Source organism: Otolemur garnettii, unplaced genomic scaffold (assembly GCF_000181295.1).
Source record: "Otolemur garnettii isolate 467f Iridium unplaced genomic scaffold, OtoGar3 scaffold00004, whole genome shotgun sequence".
Lineage (NCBI taxonomy): Eukaryota > Metazoa > Chordata > Mammalia > Primates > Galagidae > Otolemur > Otolemur garnettii.
In genome coordinates this window covers 31,818,184-31,843,972 of record NW_003852399.1, presented here as the reverse complement: position 1 = coordinate 31,843,972, position 25,789 = coordinate 31,818,184, and the positions used below count along the sequence as shown (strand labels likewise).

At 36.0% G+C, this 25,789-nt stretch overlaps 2 protein-coding genes across 2 annotated transcripts in view; both read right to left on the bottom strand.

Annotated features, from left to right (window-relative positions):
- RAD54B (RAD54 homolog B (S. cerevisiae)) overlaps positions 1–25,789 on the bottom strand; it is a 94,122-nt gene that overhangs the window by 40,834 nt on the left and 27,499 nt on the right. The gene's annotated exons all lie outside the window — the stretch shown is intronic.
- Positions 13,005–19,289, bottom strand: FSBP (fibrinogen silencer binding protein). The gene is made up of 2 exons (XM_003782473.2): positions 18,886–19,289; positions 13,005–13,734 (listed from the first exon to the last, which is right to left on the bottom strand). The coding sequence occupies exons 1-2, from the start codon at positions 19,257–19,259 to the stop codon at positions 13,209–13,211; spliced, it is 900 nt and encodes a 299-aa protein (XP_003782521.1). The 5' UTR covers positions 19,260–19,289; the 3' UTR covers positions 13,005–13,208.

The window sequence follows — 25,789 nt, the reverse complement described above, 5'->3', positions numbered from 1 at the left end:
AAAAAAAAAAAAAAAGAGAGAGAGAGAGAGAGAGACAGAAGGACAAGATAGGACAAGTAGAGACATTTGGTAACATGTAACATTTAACAGATTAAAATGAGCCAGGTTCAAATAAGCCCACTCATTACAAATTATTAAACACTTTCCTGTATAGTCATGCACAAAACAATGAAGTTTGGTCAACACAGACCACATATACAATAGTGGTTCCATAAGATTTTAATGCCATTTTTTTTTTTTGAGGCAGTTTCACTTTGTTGCCCTCAGTAGAGTGCCATGGTGTCACAGCTTACAGCAACCTCAAACTCTTTGACATCCTACTTGATAAATTTCTTTCCCCACAATAAATCATGGAAAGGGCTATAGAATGGGAAAAATAAAGTCAAGATTAATCTATAATGTGTTTGTTATCTTTCAGGAAAAAATAAATGCAAAAAAGGGAAATTTAATTTTAATACTCTGTCTTCACTTAAAGTATCCAAACACCTCAGACACAGCCTCCGCTTCTTCAAATTCCCAATCACTCCTCAACTACTCCAATTTGGCTTCCAATATAGTCCCTCTGCCCCCAGAAAACTGCCCCTGTTAAAGGTCACTAGGAGCTCTTTGTCAATAAATCAACAGGCTTTTTAGTTCTAATCAAATTTCTCAAAAGCATTCAACAGTACTTGAGCACTTACTCTCTGAAATACTGAACTCCACTTTCTGCTTCTCTAACACCCTTCAAATTTTCCTCTCACTTCTTTGGTTGCTTCTTCTTAGATATCATTGCCAGTTTATACTTCATCTACCTTTTATTTACCACAGTTCTTCAGAACTTACTTCTAGGCCCTCTTCACTTCACTGTGCACTGCTGCTTAGGACCCAGGTACTAAGAAGTTTTTTTTTTTCCCTCTATCCCAGATTACAACTCTAGATCTGTGTATCTATCCAACTGTGTCCCAGACATGTCCACAACAATGTTTACCTCCAAAAATTGTTCTTCCTGCAATCTTCCCATGTCTCATTCTTATTCAGAAAAATGAAAGTCATTCTTGACACTCCACTTTTTCAGTGTCACAGACATTAAACCACAAAATCCAGATAATTCTGCCCTCACAAAATTCTCAAAGCTATGTATTGCTTGCCTTCTCCATTGCCTCCACTTTTTTTTTTTTTTAACTCTGATCTGGATTTCTGCAGGAGCTTCACAACAACCTGAGATCTTTTCTTGCCATCTCTATTCCCTAAAATCATTTCCTTCGTTTATTATAGTTATCTACTTCTAATGTAAATCTGATCATGCATCCCTCTTGCTTAAAATCCATTTACTTTCTAATCATCTTAAATCACCTACTTCCAGCCATGAGGACTTACACATCTTCCTCCACTTATCCAAATTAACTTCTACTTCTGTATAGCTTAAACTTCCCTGATTGCCAAATTGAGATACTGCCCTATTATCTCAGCAGTATCTCAAAAATTAGTTATGTAATAAATTATTTAGTCATACTTTAAAGAACTTGAAAAAATAGTACTTCATTTTATATGGAATCACAAAAAACCTCGAATAGCAAATACATTACTCAGAAATAAGAACAAACCAGGAGGTATCACATTACCAGACTTCAGCCTATACTATAAATCTGTAGTGATCAAAACAGCATGGTACTGGCACAAAAACAGAGCAATAGATTTATGGAACAGAACAGAGAACCAAGAGATGAACCCAGCTACTTATCGTCATTTGATCTTTGACAAGCCTATCGAAATGGTGCTGGGTGAACTGGCTAGCAACCTATAGAAGACTGAAACTGGACCCCCACCTTTCACCATTAACAAAAATTGATTCTCACTGGATAAAAGATTTAAGCTTAAGACATGAAACGATAAAAATACTAGAAGAGAGTGCAGGGAAATCACTTGAAGAAATTGGCCTGGGAGAATATTTTATGAGGAGGATGCCCCAGGCAATTGAAGCAATACCAAAAATCCATTACTGGGATCTGATCAAACTAAAAAGCTTTTGCACAGCCAAGAGCACAGTAAGTAAAACAAACAGACAACCTTCAGAATAAGAGATTTTGGCTCATGAGGGGAAATGAGAGGTTATGCTTCTGACAAAGGTCTGATAACTACAATTTACAGAGAACTCAAACTAATCAATAAGAAAAGAATAAATAACCCCATTTCTATGTGGGTAAGACTTAACAGAAACTTGTCTGATGAAGACAGGCATATGGCCTACACACATGTGAAAAAATGTTCATCATCCTGAATCATCAGAGAAATGCAAATCAAAACCAATTTCAGATATCATCTAACTCCAGTAAGATTAGCCCACATCACAAAATCCCAAAACTACAGTTGTTGGCATGGATGCGGAGAAAAGGGAACGCTTCTACACTGCTGGTGGGAATGCAAGCTAATATGACCTTTTTGGAAAGAAGTTTAGAGAACACTCAAGGAACTAAAAGTAGACCTATCATTCAATCCTGCAATTCCTCTACTAGGTATATACCCAGATGATCAAAACTCATTTTACAACAAAAACATTTGCACCAGAATATTTATTGCAGCCCAATTCATTATAATCAAGACATGGAAACAGCTCAAGTGCCCATTGACACAAATTGTGGTATATGTGCATCATGGAATACTATGTAGCCAAAAAAATGGAGACTTCACATCTTTTAATGTTTACCTGGATAGAGCTGGAACATATTATTCTTAGTAAAGTATCTCAAAAAAAAAGAAAAGTATCTCAAGAATGGGGAAAAAAGTATCCAGTGTACTCAATCCTACTATGAAATCAATATATAACCACCTACACACTTATATGAATGGCAAAACATAACTATAGTCCAGAAAGTAGAAGGAAAGAGGAAAGAGAGGGGAGGGGAGGGGGGAATGTGGGAAGAGGGAAGGCATTTGGGGGGGACCTCACCTGTGCATGATGCAATGGTACATTTCAAAACTATTAAGAAATGAGTTTAATTGTGATGGATGTGTTACTTAGTACACTGTAAACATTTCACATTGTATAATGAAGCAGTACCTTGAACCCATAAATGCATCAATACACAAAATCATGATTTAATAAAAAATAATTTTAAAAAATAAATATTTAATATCCGTCTTCCTCACTAAACTATAAAAGTCTTGAGAGGAGGGGTCTGTTTTGATTTTGTTCATCACCATATTCCCAGAGCAACAGATACGTTTCAAATCTTTGAAAAGACTTTGACTTGTTTATGAAAAGATTTAATTAAAATAGAATTATCTTGAAATTTATTGTCATTGATAAATTAGCTTTAGAAAATAACTCATTTCCATTATTGTCCACTTTTATTTTCGCTTTAAAGTCTTGTGACCCTCAGGATCAATTATTTTCCAAGTAAACTTTATAACAAAAATTTGACTCAGTCACTTTTCATGGATCATATATTACTGATTATAACTTTTACCAATGAGTTCTTTTATAACCATAATTTCTACCATATGCAGTTCTGCAGAGTCAAATTTTTCATACCTAAATATTTAAGATTGTAATAATACATCATTTAGTCAAGAAAACTTACCAGTTTTTAGGTAAATTGGTAGTTGCCATGTTATTTTTATTGTCTTATCAAGTTAATTATCTCAAAGTTTTGAGGTTTTTAGCATTAACAAAAAGATGAGAAGCTTTGAAAAGTTCTGAACTCCAAAAAGTTTTGCAGTGTGTAATTTTAGCCAAATTTAATTAATTTCCTTTTTGTATTATTCTACAAGTAGCAGGCACTGTGCATTAAATAAAAGACTGTCAATATCTTTCAGCATTTAAAAAATTTGTTCCTCTGATTTTTTTATTAATCAACCAAGAGAAAAATGTATTATAATTCCCCCTAAAATAGTTCAAGATTGATCCAAAGTGGGGGTAAAAAAGAATGTCTTCAACAAAATGGCTGGGAAAAACATCCTAGAATCAAATACCATGTGGTATCTCCAGGGTCTAAAAGAATGACTTATATCCAAGACCCTCCCTGCCAACTTCCCCCACTAGGAAAAATATCTGAACAAAAGGCAATAATCCTGAGAATTCAGAAGTTACTTATAATTAATTTTGAAATATTATCAGATTCTGAGACTTAAATATACACTCTTCTTTTGCTGAACAACATGAACTACGATGCCAGGCAGGCTGGGTTTATTCAAGCTAGTCTACTTACCAGCTATGACCCTGAACAAGCTACTGAACCCCTTTGTGCTGGTTTATGAATCTATAAAAATAATGTAATATTAACAACTACCTCACACACCTACTGTGAGCATAGACTAGCAAATGTATGTAAAATGGTCAGAACAATACTTGCCACATAGTAAGTGCTGCCTCAGTGCTTACTACCATCATCACCATTTTGTTCTCCCATTTTAAAAATTATGTAGGCCATAATACATAATCCCTAGCAGGGGAGGGAGAGAGTAAATTATGAATCAAAAGCATTAGAAACATGGGATCATGAAACATAAACATAACCTCCTGTATCTAGACAACTGTTATAGAACATATTGACTAACTTGCTATGTGCCAGAATAACTACTCCTAACAATTCCACTCTAATTGTAACTTTTTATTTCTAAACTGGGTTCTGATCTATTTCTCCCTTGGCCTTGTAATGTACTTGTCAGATCAATGCCAAAAAACAGTCCACATAAACAAGAGACTTGAAGGCCTATTAGAAAGATTCACAAGGGGCTCAGCGCCCATAGCTCAGTGAGTAGGGCACGAGCCACATACACCGAGGCTGGCGGGTTCGAACCCGGCCCAGGCCTACTAAACAACAATGACAACTTCAACAACAACAAAAAGAAAATATTCAGGCATTGTGGCAGGGGTCTGTAGTCCCAGATACTCAGGAGGCTGGGGCAAGAGAATCACTTAAGCCCAAGAGTTTGAGGTTGCTGTGAGCTGTGTCGTCACAGCACTCTACCGAGGATGACACAGTGAAACTGTCTCCAAAAAAAGAAAAAAAAGATTCCCAAGGGAAGGATGCTTAAAACTATGCTTTTATAAAAGAGAAAGAAAATGCCACTTAATATTAAGTATTGTCATCTTAATGACTGAGTCCTAAGCATGGCCACTCCACAGTTGGATGACTTAAATGGATATCCCATAAATCCAGGCCTTTAATATTTTGTTTTAACAATTCTAAATATACACATTGTTTTCAGTGGCACAAATAAAATTTGAAATGTATTATGCAATCAAATTCAACAAAGACTGTAAATACTCTTGGAGACTATATTTTCTGAGTTTTAAATTTACCAAAACCTACCAAAACTTTTAATATGTATTAAAATACAATAAAAATATAAATTTAAGATTGAGGACAGTTTTTATTACACTAAAAAAATACAAACATTAATATACAAATCCCTTCAAACTGATAATCATCCATAGTTTTTAATCTAATAAGACTGTCAACCAAGCACAACTATCATTATGTTTAAAATAAACCTAAGAGATATTTCTTGGCATTAAAGATCATTTTCTAAATTATACTTTATAACCATAACTGCAACTATACATTCCACCAAATTTCTTCAATACCTCAAGTCAGAGCATATATGCAGTAAATGTTCAAAGTGGAAGAAAAATATCAATAAACTACAATATTCCCAGTTATCTAAATTACTTGCCTACCATTCTGAATTCACTTAAATAACAGAAAAGTTATTCATCAATTTCAATTCTGACATTCCAGTCATTGAACATGCAAGCTTTATTTTTCAAAAAATTTATACACTGTTGATAGTGTAAAATGATACAATCATTTTAGAAAAAAACCAGCAGTTTCTTAAAGCATATATGGTTCTCTAATCTAAGATTATGTCCACAAAACACTTGTACAAGAATAATCATAGAATCTTTATACATAGTAGCCAAAATCTAAAAATTGCACAGAAGTCCATCAAAACACAATAAACAAGCCATGCTATATTTATGAGTATATAATGAAATACTACTCAACAACAAAAAGCAAGAAACTACTGATAGAGGATGGATGAACATACACATTAAAAACATTAAGATGGATGAAATAAACAGAAATAAAATGTGCATATTATATTCCAATTATGGTAGAATCTCCATAGTTGACCACCTCTGTATATTGACCAGACATGTATCACACGTACATATCAGTACAATAACTCTAGTTCCTTAAGTTGACCCCTCCACACGTTGACCAGTTTGTTACAGTCCCTTGAGTAGTCAACTTATAGAGGTTCCACTATATATGAAGTTCTAGAACAGGTAAACTTTACCTATGATTTTTTTAAAAGTAGAACAATATTTGCTTGAGATGTTAGGAGACTGATTAGGAAGCGGCAGGAAAGAATTTTCTGAGTTAATGATAATGTTTCCAATCTTTTTTTTTTTTTTTCCCTTTGAGACAGGGTCTCACTGTGTTGCCTGAGCTAGAATACACTGGCATCATCATAGCTCACTGCAACCTCAAATCTGGCTCAAGTGATCCTCCTGCCCCAACCTCCCAGGTAACTGGGACTACATGTGTACACCACCACACCCAGATAATTTTTCTATTTTTTTTATAGAGACAGGGTCTCAAACTCCTGGCCTCAAGTCATTCTCCTGCCTCAGCCTCCCATGGGGCTAGATCATACACATATGACATCGTGCCAGTGTTCCAAATCTTAATATAGGATGGACCTACAAAAGTGTAGGATTTACTAAAACTCATCAAATGGTACATTTAAGATTTATATATGTCACTATATACAGATTTTATCTAAAAAAACACTTGTAGGCACAAATAAATACTGAACTCTAGTTAATAATAATCATGCTGAAGTGTTTAGGGTATAAATTATTCTAACTAATTCCACAACTTACTTTAAAATAACAATTTGTCTTAACAAATGAACTGCTAAATGGATAAATATGTGGTAAAGCAAATACAGTATAGTAAAATTCATTGCAGAATCTAGGTAGTAGGCATATGAATACTAAGCATAACATTCTTTCAACTCTGCATGTTTGAAAGTTTTCTTGATAAAATGTTAGAGAAAAAGATCTTTGTAAAAGAGGTAACTTAATACATAATATTAAAACACAAAAGACCAACTGATGAGGTGGAATTCATTCATTAAAGAGTTTGAGCTGACCTGGACAGATTTCTATTTTTTTTTTTTTTTTTTTGAGACAATGTCTCACTTTGTTGCCCTTGGTACAGTGCCATGGCCTCACAGCTCACAGCAACCTCCAGCTCTTGGGCTTAGGCGATTCTCTTGCTTCAGCCTCCCAAGTAGCTGGGACCAAAGGCTCTACAACACCTGGCTATTTTTTGTTGCAGTTTGGCCAGAGTGGGGTTTGACCCCACCACCCTCAGTATATGGGGGAGGCACCCTACTCAATGAGGCATAGGCGCTGCCCCCAGATTTCTATTTTCATTTATTCATTTATTTTGCTTTCTATTTACAAAGCAATTCAAAACTAAAAAGAATATATATTCAGGGCAGCATCTGAGGCTCTGTGAGTAGGGCGCCGGCCCCATATACCAAGGGTGGCAGGTTCAAACCTGGCCCTGGCCAAAATGCAAAAGGGCAGTGCCTGTGGCTCAAAAGGGTAGGGTGCCGGCCCCATATTCCAGAGGTGGCGGGTTCAAACCCAGCCCCAGCCAAAAAACATATATATACATACTGAACAATTTCCCAAAATCATATACAAAAATTCAGAATCAGCATGATTCTACTGATGTCTAATTAACTTGTATATTTTAAGAACTTACTCTTTTGGCTCAGCGCCTATACCTCAAGCAGCTAAGGCAACAGCCACATACACCAGAGCTGGCAGGTTCGAATCCAGTCCAGGCCTGCCAAATAACAATGACAACTATAACCAAAAAATAGCCCAGCATTGGTTTGGTGCCTGTGGCTCAAGTGACTAAGGCATCAGTCACAGACACCTAAGGTGGTGGGTTCAAATCCAGCCTGGGCCTGCCAAAACAACAACAGCTGCAACCAAAAAATAGCCGGGGGTTGTGGCGGGCACCTGTGGTCCCAGTTACTTGGGAGGCTGAGGCAGGAGACTCACTTGAGCCTAGGGGTTGGAGGTTGCTGTGAGCTGTGATCCCACAACACTCTACCCAGGGGGATAGCTTGAGGCTCTATCTCAAAAAAAAAAAAAGAAAAATTGCCCAGCATTTTGGTGGGCACCTGTAGTCCCAGCTGCTTGGGAAGATGAGGCAAGAGAATTGCTTAAGCCCAAGATTTTGAGGTTGCTGTGAGCTGTGATGCCACAGCCCTCTACCCTAGGCAACAGCTTGAGACACTGTCTCAAAAAAAATAAAAAATTCATGGTATTTAGATATGGTACGTTTGGCATTGATCATAACATAATCATCTAAATAAATTTATTTCAATTATGCTTCATCAAAAAATTTACCTCTGAAGTACTGAATTCTTATCTCATGGCACACAAAAAGGTACACAAATCAGTACAATGTAGTATCTTGCATTTAAAAGAACATGTATGAGCAAAGCATTTAACCATCATCTACAGTACATATTAAATACATTTATTACACTTTATTTAAAAATGTCTACTGAAAATTTGACATTATTCTCAAAAAAAGGCACATGGAAAATAAGTCATATTTTAAGCATTTTCACATAAGTAAAAATAGAACAGAGACTCCTTCAAAATGAAATAATACCAAGTTGATTTCTCATCATACAAAAAGAAAAGTACTTGATTTGACTATTTTAAGAAATCTGGCATTTGTTAGAAATGAGTTTCATTGACTTTTTTAGGATGATGTGATAAGTTATAATACCTAACTTGCAACAACATATCCATTTAAATTCATATGGATAAGAGAATGATACGAAGGTGTTAAAATAATCTATCCATTATCCGAAATTCTAATGCATTGGACAAAATAATCTTTTGACTCAGTACATTTTTCAAATTTAATAATTTCTATAGAATCAAGTATATGTTTTAAAAATAAAATCACTCTTCTCTATGCGTTCCCAGTATTACATTTTATAGGTAAAAATTCATGGCCCCGAACAGTTCTATATGGTATATAGGATATCTGGTGGCTTCAGTAGATAAACATTCCTCAGTATCCAACAGGGATTGGTGCCAAGACACACACCCTCACAGATACTCAAGTGCCTTATATAAAATGATATACTATCTGCACATAACCTATGCCCATCCTCCAATATAATTTAAATTATCTCTAGATTACTTATATACCTAATATAGTGTCAATGTTATGTAAATGATTGTTATATTGCATTTTTTAAATCTGCATTGTTTTTACTGTTATATTTTTATTTAACGTCCCCCCTGCCAAATATTTTCAACCTTCAGTTAGTTGACTCCTCAGATGTGGAACCTGCAGATAAAGGTCCAACCGTATACTCTGCTGGTACTAATAATAGCAGAATTTCCCCCATAAGGGAATGCCCCTAAGTGAAACTTGTCCTCAGCAAAAACTGCTAATACTAGTTGGTAAGTAGTACTCAAACTCCAGTCTCAATGCTAAAAATAAAAAAGGAGGGGAGAGTTACCTCTGAATTTCCCTAAGATACTCTGCAAGATAATAAATAGCCTCCAAGAACTTCTTTATACAAGAATTCTCATAAATTATATTATGCTAATCATACTTATATAGGGGAAGTGGTTTGACAATGGAGCAGAATTACATGAATTTAAACTTTTGCAAATTAAAATTAAACAAGATTGACTCAAAAAAAACTGGTACAATAAAGTCATTACAAGAAGTATACTTCTGGTATTCAAAAAATATGTGAAAAAGGGGGTTTTACAAAAAATGTAAAAATAGGCTTCTTATTCTACAAAGCCCCTAAATGCTAACGAATTGTATCACCTGTCACAATCAAAGAAACACCAATCTTGAACAATGCTGGAAAAAATATGGTTATGCTAGATTATGTTAATGCTATTTTATGGGCAGCAAAGGAATGTTCAAGGGCCTTTTTTTTTTTTTGAGACAGAGCCTCAAGCTGTCACCCTGGTAGAGTGCTGTGGCATCACAACTCACAGCAACCTCCAACTCCTGGGCTCAAGCAAGTCTCCTGCCTCCACCTCCCAAGTAGCTGGGACCGCAGGCGCCCGCCACGATGCCTGGCTATTTTTTTGGTTGCAGCCGTCATTGTTTGGCGGGCCGGGCTGGATTCAAACCCACCACCTTAGGTGTATGTGGCTGGCACCTTAGCCACTTAAGCCACAGGCGCCAAGCCTCAAGGGCCATTTTGTGTATAATTTTACCTTCCACATTGAAGGTAAAAAAAAAAAAAAGTGCAAGACACATGCTGCACTTTTTGAGACACAGGTTCTTTTCTAGAAACACCTCATGAAATTAAAGTTCCACAGAACACACTTGGGAAAATTCAAATTGAGCATGCAAAGTTAACATTCAGATTGTAAATTCCTTATCAATTCTTTGTAGCATGCTGTAACTGTAATATGAATTACATTCCATTCAGTAATTTGCTTTCAATAATTTGACAAAATCTTTGCAAAGATGTATTTACTGGAAGAATTATATTGTAAAAACATCTCAAATTAGAAATTACAAGATTCATTAGACCCAAGGAAAATTCACAGAAGACATGATAAAAACTGTCAAAAAGATACATGTTGTATCAAGTTACATATTCAAGACACTTTTTTTTTTTTTTTCTTTTGAGACAGAGCCTCAAGTTGTCCCCCTGGGTAGAGTGCCGTGGCATTACAGCTCACAGCAACCTCCAACTCCTGGGCTCAAGCGAGTCTCCTGCCTCCGCCTCCCAAGTAGCTGGGACCACAGGCGCCCACCACAACGCCCGGCTATTTTTTGGTTGCAGCCGTCGTTGTTTGGCGGGTCCAGGCTGGGGATTCGAACCCGCCACCTTAGGTGTACGTGGCTGGCGCCTTAGCCGGTTGAGCTATAGGCGCCGAGCCTCAAGACACTTTTATAACAAAAAAATTTAACTCTAATGCCAGGTATAAAATGCCTTCTTTTAGAAGATAAGGAATCAACATGCTAAAATAGTACCATACAAGTTCATTTCTTGTTTTTTTTTTCTATAGCTATAACCTAAATTTCTGATTTAATTTCCTCTCACTACAATGCCTACCCCAACTGCCACTTTTTCTAAGTCACAGCTCTAATCATATTATTCCCCTCATCCAAAGACTTCAATGTCTTCTCATTGTACATTCAGTTAAATCTGACTCCCTAAAAAGTGTAATAATATTTAACATAATCCAAAATCTGATATAAACCACCATCCAATCTAATGTCCCTCACTTCACCTTCAACCTCTCTTCAACAAAAATTTTGAAGAATCTAGTATGATTTATGCCCCAAGCCTTGTTCTAGTACTTGATTTCATCGGTTCTCAAATTTGAGCTTGCATCAGAACCTCTAGAGCAGTGGTTTTCAACCTTTCTAATGCCACGGCCCTTTAATACAGTTCCAAAGGGGTTGTGACCCACAGGTTAAGAACTACTGCTGCAAAGGGCTTATTAAAACAGACTGCCAGACCCCACCCCGAGAGTTCCAAATTCAGTTGGAATGAGTTTACATTTATAACAAGATCTCAAGTGATGCTGATACTGCTGATCAAGACCGACACTTGAAGACCATTTGCTCTACTCCAAAGGCCAGAAACTGGAAGCTCAATGGCTCAGGAAGGCCCACTCGCATGTTGTCTGTATAGTATTTTTAAAGCATTAAGAATTATTTGCAAACATTTCAAAATCATAAAATTTCACATTAAAAAATGCAGATTTCTGGCTTATCCTGCAAGTAAAAATTCTGCTAAAACTAAACAGCAGCTACACAGTTTAGCCCAGGGAGACATCCTCCCTAGTCCAAGTTACTATACCACAAATTGGCTCTATATTGTCACTTAAAATAACTAGTTTAGCATTTGTGCTTACACACCCTGATCCACTTTGTCCCATTCTCTAAGTTTATCAGCCACTCACTCTGACTTCAAACATCCCTTCTCCCCTGTACTGCTGAAATTCTAATTACTCCATTCTAAAGGTTGGCTTAAAAATCCTTTCTCAAAACAAATGCTAAAAACACAGCAAAAAATAGAAATCCTTAAATAATACACATATTAAAGATTTAACATAAATTCAATATGTGTTTTAAGAGTCAAGGTTTTATTTATTTCCACAAATATTAAAATAATATTTACAAAAAACAAAGACTATAGATTATATCATAAATTACAAACATGATTTCTTTGCTATTTTTATTTTAAACAAAATTATAATTTTGCTCATTCTGCTTTTTACTTTGAAAGAAATCTTTTTCAAAAGAAGACATTTATAATGAATTAAGACATAGGTTTAAATCAGACAGCCAAAATATAATAGCTTTAATAGAATACCTTATTTTGCCAGACAAAAAAGATAGAAGTAATTCAATTCCCCTGACCTTCATAAGCTAACAATCTTTAAAAGCAGTGTTAATGAAATAAATGTTTATCTAGAGGATATTTTAGTGGATTTTCACCTCTACAAATTAGCAGGGGGGGTTGAAGGGGAGTTATACACAAAGAAAAACTGAGTGCCAGTCCTTACTCATCACAAATAGCTTTACCTTAATTAAGTCACTGACTTCTTCCTGACCTCAGTTTACCTCTAAATTGAAGAGATAGAAAAAAGTATTCTCCAAATATCTCTAAAATCCCAGAAATTATTCCTTCAACAGATGAAAGCATAAAAAACAATGTCATACAGATAAGCTTCCTATTATTAGGTTATATTAGGTTAGTATAGTTTCTAAATTAAACTGACTAAACAATCTTAACTACAGCTTTTAGTTCTAACTAAAAACGTTCAAGACTCAGAACTTTAAAATACACATACATGTTTTTATACCTATTTGTATACAGTTTAATGATCAAAATAAAATATCTTTTGTAAGTCCAACAACTAAATTTCTTAGAAGAAAAATGAGAGAAAACAATGAAAACTATAACCATGGCAACTAATCAGTAAATTTTAATGTCTCAAAAGAAAATTAAATAATTAGAAAATCAGGTCAAAAAAGTTTTTCCATTATAGAGACTAATACTTTTCAAGGATATATATCCTGTACTTTAAGGATATATATCCTTTTCAGAATATTCCCAAATTAAAGAAATTTGGCCAAAATTAAAATTATCAAATTACAAAATTGAAAAAAATCTTATAGACTATTATATTCAGGTAGATCATGCCGTAAGCAAATTGCTTTCAGCTTCTCCACTTCTATTTTTGCTCTTAGTAGCTCTTCCTCTAGCTGCTGCCTTCTTTTCAATCCGTCCCTCTTCTCCTGAACATATAATCCAAAGTTTTTTTGGTTTTCTAAAATTATCTGATGCTCCTCTTTCAACATTTGCAGGATCTGAGGATCATACCCTAATAGTGACCTAAAATGTTCTCCACTCTCATGCCGAAAAATACCATCTCTCCTTGGAATAGAAGATGGAGACGATGTCATTCTCATATCAACAGAAGAAAGTGAAGGTGATAAGGATGTTTCCATAACATGTACTAAGTCATGTTCTTCTCTTTGCTCTAAAGTATCACTCTGTTGAGAATTTAAAACCAGTGGAAGAGGTGGTTTAATGTCTTCTTCTTGCTTCACCTCCACTGTAATAGCAACAGGATGGTGATCCAACATTACCTGTAGTGAACTGGTACCAGCCTGTGCCTCTGCATCCAAGTTTGCACTATAGCACACAAAAAAGCATTATAAAATGTAAATCAAATGAAGACAAGAATATATTTATAGCATAATTTCCCATTTAATATACATTAAATTATAAAGCTTTAAACTTGTAAAGAAAAATCATGAAATAAAAAAGATTTTAACATTTAGAATAACAAATTAAAGTTGCCAAAATTGTGATTGCAATAATATAGACACGCTAGGTCTCTCCTAGCACCCCACATCCTTAACTTTAAAATTGGGCTTTTCTTTTTCTTGAGACAGGGTCTCACTCTTGCCAAGGCTGGAGTACAATGGTGTGATCATAGTTCACTACAGCCTCAATCTCCTGGGCTCAAGCAAACCTCCTACCTTGGTCTCCTAAATGCCAGAATTACAGGCATGAGCCACCATGTAGGCCAAACTTGAGCTTTTAAAAGGGGAGGAAACTACAAATATTATACAAAGTCAGTAAAGAAAATAAAAAAGAAAAGCCATTTATAAAGCTCTCAAAGAGGAAACAACTGCTCTTGCTTCACAAATGGTGCAAAGAGCCATTTAATACATTCTCAGCCTTGTTACAGTCAGTCATACCTTAGCCCTAGAACTCCTGCTTCTGCTCTCCTGGACTGATCTAAAAAAATCACCAAGTCACAATTCTTCTAGGACGACAGTGGAAGACCATCTATGAGAGGTTATGATTTCTGCATTTGTCCAAATAAAAAACAGATTTTGTATGGCTTTGTGATATGCCTAACTATAAAGGATTATCCTAACTATCATATTTCAGATGCGATGGCATTCCCTCTTTACACCTATCCCGAACCACACAACTCAGTTGTTCTCTGTGAGTCTTTCAACCATTGGTCAGGTAAAGTTCATAAAACCAAGGATTTTTCTCTACCACTATGTATCTAATACCTAGCATAATACTGTATTTGAAACCTATAAAGTAGATACAATTGCTCATCGTATGCTGAATGATAGAACAAATGAGGCTCAGCGCCTGTGGCTCAAGTGGCTAAGGTGCCAGCCACATACACCTAAGGTGGCAGGTTCAGATCTAGCCCAGGCCCACCAAACAACAATGATGGCTGCAACCAAAAAAAAAAAAAAAAATAGCCAGGTGTTGTGGGTGCCTGTGGTCCCAGCTACTTGGGAAGCGGAGGCAGGAGACTCACCTGAGCCCAGGAGTTAGAGGTTGCTGTGAGCTGTGATGTCACAGCACTCTACCCAGGGGGACAGTTTGAGGCTCTGTCTCAAAAAAAAGAACAAATGAAATAATTTTTTCATTTTTTTTAATGTTTTTAAATGACATAGATATACTGAAGATTTATTAAATTACACATAAGTTCCATAAAATATGGATTCATAGGGGCAACTACAATTTTAGCATAATTTAACTTTGAAATAATATTTGATATGACATTATAAATGTAATGTACCTGAAAATTTTATTTAAAAAATAATTCCATGTAAGCTGGGCATAGTGGCTCACACCTGAAATCCCAGCACTTTGGTAGGCTGAGGCAGGTAAATGGGGGAGCTCAGGGGTTCGAGACCAGCCAAAGCAAGAGTGAGACCCCATCTCTACTAAAAACAGAAAAACTAGCCAGACACCTTGGCAGATGCCTATAGTCCCAGCTACTTAGGAGGTTGAGGCAGGAAGATCTCTTGAGCCCAAGAGTTTGAGGTTGTCATGAGCTATGATACCATGTCACTCTACCCAGGGTGAAAGCATAAGATTCTGTCTCAGAAAAATGGATAGGATAGAATAGAATAGAATAATTAATTTTATGTATACTATGAAGCTATTTTTAAAAAATAATTTCATGTATTACATGAAGAATACACAATCTTGTTTCTTGAGTATCTTAATTATGCTTAAGTTTTAGAGGAGAAAGAGATTATTGGAACATTAATGGCAGTATTTGACATTATTTAGGGGACAGTTTACAAATGATAAGTAAGTAACATAGTTTAAAAAATACATTCCATACATAACGATTAAAACACCAGCAAGTTAAGTTCAAGTGGAACATATGGGAAAAAAATTGAATCTCTTCATATATCACTTAACCAATGGCCTAAAATTATAGATATTTATCATAGAGATAAAGGAAAACTCATACATATTATATATAATGAAAAACTTATTTAAAGATTATATAAATTCCTTCATTTTTGTTTTTGTCCTTTTTTGTCATTTTATGATTTCCAAAAACAAAACAATGGATTATAAATATATTTCAAATTAGCAAGATCTGTTTCTGTTAATATCTCTGCTAAAACCTGGAATGGGAAAGGTAAAACTACATATGAAAATTAAGCTTTTAAAATATACATAATTACTATTCAAATTAGTATGTGTAAAAGAATGCAAACATAAACATTATATTCCCAAGTAAATTTAAAATATGTCTTACACCTGAACTATTCCATTCCATTTTAGTTAAAACATTTTAAGTAAGGCATAATAAAGTTTAAAAAACAAAAGCCTTGACTCAGCGCCTGTAGCTCAGCGGCTGGGATGCCAGCCACATACACCAAGGGTGGTGGGTTCGAATCCAGCCCGGACCTGCTCAACAACAATGACAACAACCAAAAAATAGCCAGCTTTACTGTAGGTGCCTATAGTCCCAGCTACTTGGGAGGCTGAGGCAAGAGAAGCACTTAAGCCCAAGAGTTTGAGGTTGCTGTGAGCTGTGACGCCACAGCACTCTACTGAGAGCAACATAGTGAGACTTTGTCTCAAAAAAAAAGCCTTAGAGAAAAATCACAAAAATGATCAAGAGAAGGACTTTTAAAATTTGAGCCTGACCTTTGAGGATCAAATAGTTTACAAAAACACAAAGTATATCTTCTTAGCTTTGGCCTTGCCAAGAAAGAAAAAAAAATTACACACACAAAGTATAATATGGTATTAGGGAAAGGCAAAAAAAAAATAAATCAATGTGAGTTGTAGAAATAAATAGCATTACAAAATAGGTGTATATTTTAAAATATTTAAATAATACAAACAGTAATATTTTCCTTATTAAGAAGAGTTTGTTGAGGGTGGTGCCTGTGGCTCAGTGGGTAGGGTGCCAGCCACATATACCAAGGGTGGCAGGTTCAAACCTGGCCCCAGACAAACTGCAACAAAAAAATAGCTGGGCCTTGTGGCGGGCACCTGTAGTCCTAGCTACTCCGGGGGCTGAGGCAAGAGAATCACCTAAGCCCAGGAGTTGAGGTTGCTGTAAGCTGTGTGACGCCATGGTACTCTACCGAGGGCGATAAAGTGAGACTCTGTCTTAAAAAAAAAAAAAAAAAAGATTATGATAATTATAAACTTTTGAGATAATTATGAAGACTCAAGATGTCATTCAAATAAATAGAAGCACATTAAATATATAAATATGTTAAACTAAAATATAGAAAATGTCAGCACAGACACACTAACATAGGAATTTAAATGACATGGTTCTAGCATTCTTTCTTTTAAAATCAAAAGAACTGGTATGATTTTCAAAGTAGGTATGGAAAGGCATAAATCAATTAACTAATTTTTATTAGGAAAATGTTGGTATCCCAAAGACTTTGTGTATGTGTATGTTATATGTATATGCATACAAATGGTAAAAATGCAAACATTTGTTTATTTATGTATTGCTTCTCCTCTATATTCACTGTATTTTTAAAATATGCAACTAAAATTATAGTTTCTATGTGTAGTTTTCAAATTATAAAAAACTACATTTAATACCTAAAAGGTATAGTCTTATACCTATAAAGCAAAAAAACATTTTTCTCTATGGTTCAGAAGGGAGAAAATTCTGAAAAAGTAGCACAACAGATAACAATTTTACAATGGAGCCTCTTTGGCCATCCAGCACACTGGGATGTCATCATTTGTCATTACAGTGAACATTTTAACTAGTGGCCCCAAGAATTAATCCACTGTGTATCCATGTCCTGGATTCCGACTGGTAATATTTTTTTCTATGCTAACAAATAGAAATAAACAGTATATGGCAAGAAGATAGGCTCAAAATTTTTTTCCTAGTAAATTACCAAAATAAGAGATATTCTTGGCTAAAAATTTTTTGCCCTACTTCTCTCCAAATTTCAAAGGGATTTTACAGGTAATCAATAATATGTTTATATATCCACCAATAGAAAAGTACATACACTGTATAAAAGCTTTGTTTGAAAAGCCTCTTAACAAGGAGTTTATAATTTGCTTAAATTACCCTAAATGGTTCAGAAGAAGAATGTAGCTGCCATTTTTACCTTTTGCCAAGGATTATAATTTGAATTTGTAGCAAGATAATCGTTTTGAAGATTCCCAGGTCAATAGTAATACAGAGCACAAATTTAACCAAAAAATTGTTTCTGACCATAAAAGAAACCAGTTGCTCTACAGGTTTATTAAAATTCAGAGTTTCATATCCTTGCAAAGCAGTAAGAGAAAGCTTACTCTTTTCTGTGTGGCTCAAGATCAAAGTGAAACTAGAGCATTATTAAAAAAAAAAACAACAATATAAACTTTTAATTTTATTAAGAATTCTGAATCCTTAACTAAACATTAATCCCCTTTAGCTATGTTCAACTCATTTCAAATCTTCCAGAAAAAATTTAAACTGTTTTCATATACACAGTCATGTCATTAATAAGTTTACTCATTGATTTCTGTTCTATTTGTTAGTTCAATGCATGTTCAGTAAGTGTAGACAGAGACAACTGAGTGCAGACACTGACAATTCATTAAAAACCAAAGGTTCTATTTCTCTGCAAACTGCTAACTTTATAAAATTTTATATAAAATTAAAAATGCCAATGAGATGTAATCTTAAATTTTAAAAAAGTACCTCTCAAAAGCAAATTAAATAACTTAATTTTAAGGCTTAAAAAGTTTATGAAGTGATGTCACAAATTTCATGCCTCCTTAACCTTTACTTTTAGAAACTACGGGGGGAGGGGGAGGGGAAGACAGTTTTAAAATAGTAGCTTAAATGCAGCAGAAAAATTCCTTATAACCTCACCTTTTTTTTTTAAGAATGCAAAACAAAGACACTATTCATTGCCCCCCCTTGTGAGGATGCTTACCATGCATATCTCTATCACAACTAAGCCAAAACTCAATAGATAGGAGGCGCCATAATTTTCCACAACAAAATAAAATAAAGCTTACCTTTGTATGTGGTTCCTGTCTCTTACCAGGCAAAAACTGGAAATCTGGGGTATCATCTCCATAACTTTCTTGGTTGGCTCAGAAATATTGCTTTTAAAATCTGATTGGGTCTCTTTTTGCTGCAATAGCTCCTGTTTGGCATATTCTTTGAGCCTTTTGTAAAGGGTGCGTAGGCCCTGCGCTGTTCGAGAAGGGCGGTCTACTCCAATTGCATTATAGTTAACTGCTATGATATCCCAACATCTATTCTTTTCCACTATTACTGAATGTTTATTGGTATGTTCTTCGAGAATTTTCACATATGGCTTCACAAGCTTTAGCAAATCAAGCTTTTCAGATAAGGTAAAATTGGAAGATCTAGCCTTTCCTACCATTGTTCTTTTCAAATTAAGTAGGCAGTTTCTGAAACCACCATGCAGCCTTCAGCTCTGCCCAGCTCTTTTCACAAACAGAAAAAGATCAGGCTTAACTAGGCTAGCCTCATTTAGGCCCACGCCTACAGGGGAGGGTTTATTAAAATTCCTCCAGCTTAAGCTGACGCAGGTTCAGGAAATCTGCTTAAGCCAAGCCTGACCTACATAAAGCTTCACACTGAAGAAGACAGGAAGGCACAAGCAAAACATACTTGTATATAAAGGAAACAGCTCGAGATAGGATTTAATACACAAAGGTCTAGAGATAAACATGGAACACAGCTAAAAATTAGCTAATTGTGAAAATATTGAATTCCCACACATGTATGCCTAGCTGAGAGACTGAAACTGCAGTGCAGTATACTTTAATAAAAACAAAAGAGGAACTGTTCTGTGCTATTGTTTACAAATCTAGTAGATAGAAAACTAAAATATATGGGTAGTGAATATAATAATTCCTAACAGAGCCCTTCATCACAGTTTCTGAGCTGAGTATTCTCCCTTACAAAATCTGCATAATGCTGGTCCTGCTGTCAATCAGGAATTGCATATCCTCTAGCTAGTTAGGTTACACCCAGGCTCAGACTCCACAGTAAAGCTAAGCTTCTCCTTCATTTTACGATCTACATTACTCCCTGCATATTTTTTTCAGTTATTTAAAAAGAAATTTTTGTTGAACACGAAATCAAAAAAGCAGATAAAAATTATATTTTTAAAGCAATAGATTATTCTAGCTATAATGCATGTGACTATGCTAGCCTGCTTTATCACGTACAAAAAAATCACTATTCATGGAGAGAAACAGCATAATCATGTCTTAAGACTCCACACAACAAAATCACATTTGCTATTATAATAGAGCAGGATTTTTTATTTAGCTATGTTCACACAATTCGGACTAGTCTAGCCATTTTCAAGACCACCAGTTTCGGTGCTTACAATGTATTTTCTAATCCCAGTATGAAAATATATGATAAATAATAACATAAGCAAGCAAGCCTATTTTCTCATGATATACATTTCTCCAGATAGGAGAATGAATTATAAGGTACACAAACAGAGTTCAACTCAATCGAACAATTACTAAACACCTAAAAAAATGCCCCCAAGACCTGTGCGAGACCCAAGAAAATCAAAGGTGAATCTATATACAACCTCTTTTTAGGGAACTGTAGTGCCCATAGAAATGCTATAAATTCTCAGTAGCCTTGTTTTTTATTCTTTAAACAAAAGTACACAAATGAAACTTACTGAATTCTCACTATGAGTCTAACAACCAAACTGTGTGACTGAGGCAAGGATCCCAATCAATAGAGGTTATAAGTCAGCTTTAGGGGGTGTCCAAGAAAAACCCAAACCACAGATGCTTCTGCAACTGTTTTTCCTAAGAGGTTTTCTGCAGGTTTAGTATGTATACATTTCCTCAAACAGGGACAAGGTAGGAGGAGGGAGACAGGTAGTAAGGTAAATTGCTACATTCTTTAGTTAGTGCCCAGGAAATCTACATTCTATACCAGATAAGGTGAATGTTTGAAAAGGAAAGGAAGAATCATTTATGCAGACAGCCTCTGGATAGGTGGAATTATGATTCACCTCCTCTGTATCCTGCACCTGAGAAGGTAAGCTTGCAATTATCAGTGTGACATCTAACAGATTTTAGTTTTAGGAGCCAGACCTATACTGCAGACTTAAAGTTACTATTGGCCTGTCCTTGCTATGGAAGGTCAGCAAAGAATTTATTTATTAATGATCTGTGAGGGCAGACTGCCATAAATACAAGAGGTCTTTTACCTTTCCTTGGGGATCCGACTAATGAATGTTAGCAATGGCTATTCATTTGGAAAAGGATGTTACGTGGCTCAGCCTCGAGGTTTGACTTTCCTTTTTACATAAGGAGTTTAGGGGTCTTGAGATTTTATATTTTTCTTTACAAAGTAGACAATGTGCTAGAAACTTTAATGTATAATCTGTCAGACAAAAAGCAAAAGATTGTCAAGCCTTCTATGGAATGCTAGGTATTGTATGCCATACCCTACTCTGATTCTATATTAGTCCTACCTTTTCATTATTTTTTAGTAGTTTTACAGTAAACTGGAGAAAATAGAAATGCAAATGATCTTGTCTATAAACAAGCAAATTAAAAATTGACCAGCCCCCAAAATAACTGGACTACAGGTATTCTAAGTCTTTCTAGCTTTTTCTGAGCTTTTAAAACATTCAAAGAATGTTCAAGGAAAGAAAGAACACAGGATATATGTCAATACTTTATTTAGATACTATTTTTATAACGAATAAAGGTATTGTATTAAGAAATTAAATATTCCAACTTGAGCAAGAGCGAGACCCCATCTCAAAATAGCTGGGTGTTGTGGTGGGTGCCTGTAGTGCACCAAAACAGACAGTGGTTAGGAGTCTAAGGCAAGAGGATGAGGTTGCTGTGAGCTATGACGCTAGCTGGCACTCTATCAAGGGTGACAAGGTAAGACTGTTTCAAAAAAAAAAGAAAGAAAGAAAGAAAAAAGAAAAAAAAGAAATGAAAGCCGTGCCTGTGGCTCAGCAGGTAGAGCACTGGTGCCATATACCGAGGGTGGCACAATCGAACTCAGCCAAACTGCAACAAAAAATAGCCAGGCGCTGTGGCAGGCACCTATGGTCCCAGCTACTTGGGAGGCTATGGCAGAGAATCACCTAAGCCCAGGAATTGGAGTTTACTGTGAACTATGATGCCATAGCACTCTACCAAGGGCGATAAAGTAGGACTCCATCTCTAAAAAAAGGGAAATGAAATACTAAAAAAAAAATGAAAGCACACTCAATCTCACAATCAGGGAAATGCACGTATACAGTAAAAAAGATTTTCATTTATAGATTGACAAATTTTTTAAGATTGGAAATGTCAAGAGTGGATAAGAGAAAAAGTACTCTCCTGCTCCATTGAGGGGGTACAAAATGTGTTCTGAAAATATCTATTAATATGCTACATGAGTAAAAAAATCTAAAATCTTGGTAATTTTACTTCTCAGAATCTAACTTAGGAAAATACTCAAATGTACACAGGTGAAATGAAGTATTTTACATAGTTGCATAGTAGTGGAAACAATCTAAAAGTACATCAGTTAGGGACTAGTTAAAATCATAGAGTACATCCACATTACGGTCTACTCCAAGCAGGATTAAAATGAAAGGAGATTTCTAAATACTAGCATAGAATAAGCTCTAAAACATATGGTAAGCAAAAAGAGCAAGAAAAAAAAAAGAAAAAGAAAAAGAAAATAGAATATACCCAATGATCCGATTATGCTTACCAAGACACCCAAAGTTAGGTCCAGCATGAAAGCTAATGCTTATAATCCAAGTACTTTGGGAGACCAAGACAGGTGGATCAATTAAGGCAAGGAGTTTAAGACCAAAAGATCAGCCTGGGAAACACGAGACCACCTCTCAAAAAAAAAAAAAAAAAAAAAAAAAGTAGCCAGGCATGATGGCACACACCTGTAGCCCCAGCTACTTGGGAGACTGAGGCAGGAGGAAGACTGGAGCTCAGGAGTTTGAGGCAGCTGCAGCGAGCTATGACCACACCACCACACTCCAGCATGGATGACAAAACAAAACTGTCTCCATTAAAAAGAAAAAATACAACCAAAGTTAAATATTTCTGTAGATACAAAATGTATGTATGTCGAAGAGAATGTAAGTCCATACATATTTATGAAAATAGACTCCAAATAGAACCAAACATTGATGTCCACTATAATAGCCATGAGCAACATACAGCTATTTTTCCCCCATCATATCCCCATTTAACTCAGCTACTGAGCATTTTAAATGTGGATAATGAGACTGAGGAAATGAATTTTAAATAGTAATAAATTTAATTTATAAACTAAAGCAGCATAATTTTCCCTTAAAAACAATTTTACTATCTTATTAGAAGTACAATTTACTGGCTCAGTGCCTGTGGCTCAAGTGGCTAAGGCACCAGCTGCATACACCTAAGGTGGTGAATTCGAATCCAGCCCGGGACCGCCAAAAACAACAATGACTGCTGCAACAAAAAAATAGCCGGGCCCTGTGGTGGGCGCCTATGGTCCCAGCTACTTGGAAGGCTAAGGCAGGAGACTCACTTGAGCCCAGGAGTTAGAGGTTGCTGTGAGCTGTGATGCTACAGCACTCAGCTTGAGGGTCAGTCTCAAAAAAAAGAAGAAGAAGAAGTGCAATTTACCTTAATCTTTCTATCACATATGATAATGTCAAAAGATAAAATTAGGCTTAGCGCCCATAGCACAGTAGTTACAGTACCAGCCACATGCACCAAGGCTGGTGGGTTCAAACCTAGCCCAGGCCAGCTAAACAGCAATGACAACTGTAACAAAAAATAGCCGGTTTTTGTGGCGGGTACCTGTAGGTCCAGCTACTTGGAATGGAACTTAGAGAATCACTTAAACCCAAGAGTATGAGGTTCCTGCCAGCTGTGACGCCACAGCACTCTACCGAGAGTGACATAGTAAAACTCTGTCTCAAAAAAAAAAAATCTTAAGTGGCTTTTATTTGAGATTCATGATTTACAGCAGAATTCGTCCTACAAAAATGAATGAAAACTCTCACTGGGCAGTGGCAGAACAACGAGTTTTTGTAAGACAGAAACCAGTGTTAGGCCTAGTTGGTCTAGGCAGCCTAGGCTGAGGTGGAAAAGTGTTAGGCCCAGGCTAAAGTCGAAAAATTTGCCCATTTACTCTGAGCAAATTTCTGGGCTGCAAGCTTTCAAAAAAATGGAGTAAGTCTAGTTCACTCCCAAGATAGATTGATTTCTTGCTTCTAGTTCACTCCCAATTTCTTGCTTGGCTATCTCCCTGGGAAATGGACTGGGAGGTACCAACTGTCCCCTGATTGATCTTTAAAAAAAATACCAGGTGGGGAAAGTATTAAAACAAAGATGTATAACTAACCCCAAAATTCTGCTTCTGTACAATGCTTGTTAACCTACTCAGATGTACCTGGGCAACCTGCATGCCAACCAAGTTGCAGATCAAGCCTTAAAAACTTGACCCCTTAAGCACTTTGGGCTGCTCTCAGAAACCCCTCATTGGGACACTAAGGCAGTCGTTGGTGGCTCTTCAGTAAAAGCCTTGCAAATTTGGCTTGTCTGGCTATGTGGTCTCTAGGGGAACTCCTGGGCATAACACCAAGAGACAGTTAATGTGAGGTTACTTCAGGTTATTTTTTTGTAAGAGTTAAAGCAGAAGAAACTTCTTTATTACCCTGGCACAGGTAGACTTATATGTCCTTTTTCCAGGAAAAACTGGTCTGTTTTGGCATCTGCTTCCATAGAGCTTCAGTATGATTATGTGGCATTTAGTACCAGTGTCTCTATTTTGGTTTCCTCTGATATGCTACAGCCTAGTGAGGGAGTCAGTGCAAAACAATGGCCTCACATAATTTTATTTGACAACTGTTTCTAATATTACTGACAAGTACTCCTTACTTTGCCAAATGTTAGTCAGGTTCCCCTAAGCTCTTCTCCACTAGTCCTTGGCCTTGGCCTGCTGAGGCCAGTTTATCCAGAAGCTCCTCCACCCTTAATATCTAAACAAGTTTCTCTTCCCATCCTCTCCTCATACTTAACCAAGTTCTAATGATATTAATAATTTTTCATGCACTAAGTCTCCTACCCTGCAAGTTAACTATAAATCCCTACTCCATTGGAAGTTGAGTTCAACCTCTCCCCTATTGCAGTAGTACTGAATAAAGTGTTCCCTTGCCTATTTAACCTGATGGTGCAATTTTCCTTTGACATTACACATAAACAAATTGATTCAGTTTGAATAATTTTTCTTCTGTGCACTGGTATAACACTATAATGTTTGTATATTTCATGTAGACAACAGAAATTAGTGATAGTGTATGTAAATTATAATTAATGATATGAAATATTTATTGCCATTTTAATTACAATTATCTTTCTTGTTTAAAATATTAGAATGGACAAGTTTTTAATTTAAAAAAGAAGGTATATTGCCAACATAACATTAAGTAGAAAATGGCCAGGCCTTGTGGCTCACCCCTGTAATCCTAGCATTTTATGAAGTTAAGGCAGGAGGATTGTTTGAGGCCAGGTGATCAACACTAGCCTGGACAACACAGAGAAATCTCATCTCTACAAAAAGCAAATTTTAAAATGTTTTTAAAAAAAAAGGATTGAGTGGAAATATCATGTTCAACTTTTTAAAGGAGACTATGAAAAACATCATGGATGTAGTTGTTAAAAACATTAGAAATATTTGAGTAAATGCTATGAATCGGCTCGGCACCTGTACCTCAACTGGCTAAGGTTCCAGCCACATACACCTAAGGTGGCGGGTTCAAATCCAGCCCGGACCCGCCAAACAACAATGACGGCTGCAACCAAAAAATAGCCGGGCGTTGTGGAGGGCACCTGTGGTCCCAGCTACTTGGGAGGCTGAGGCAGGAGACTCGCTTGAGCCCAGGAGTTG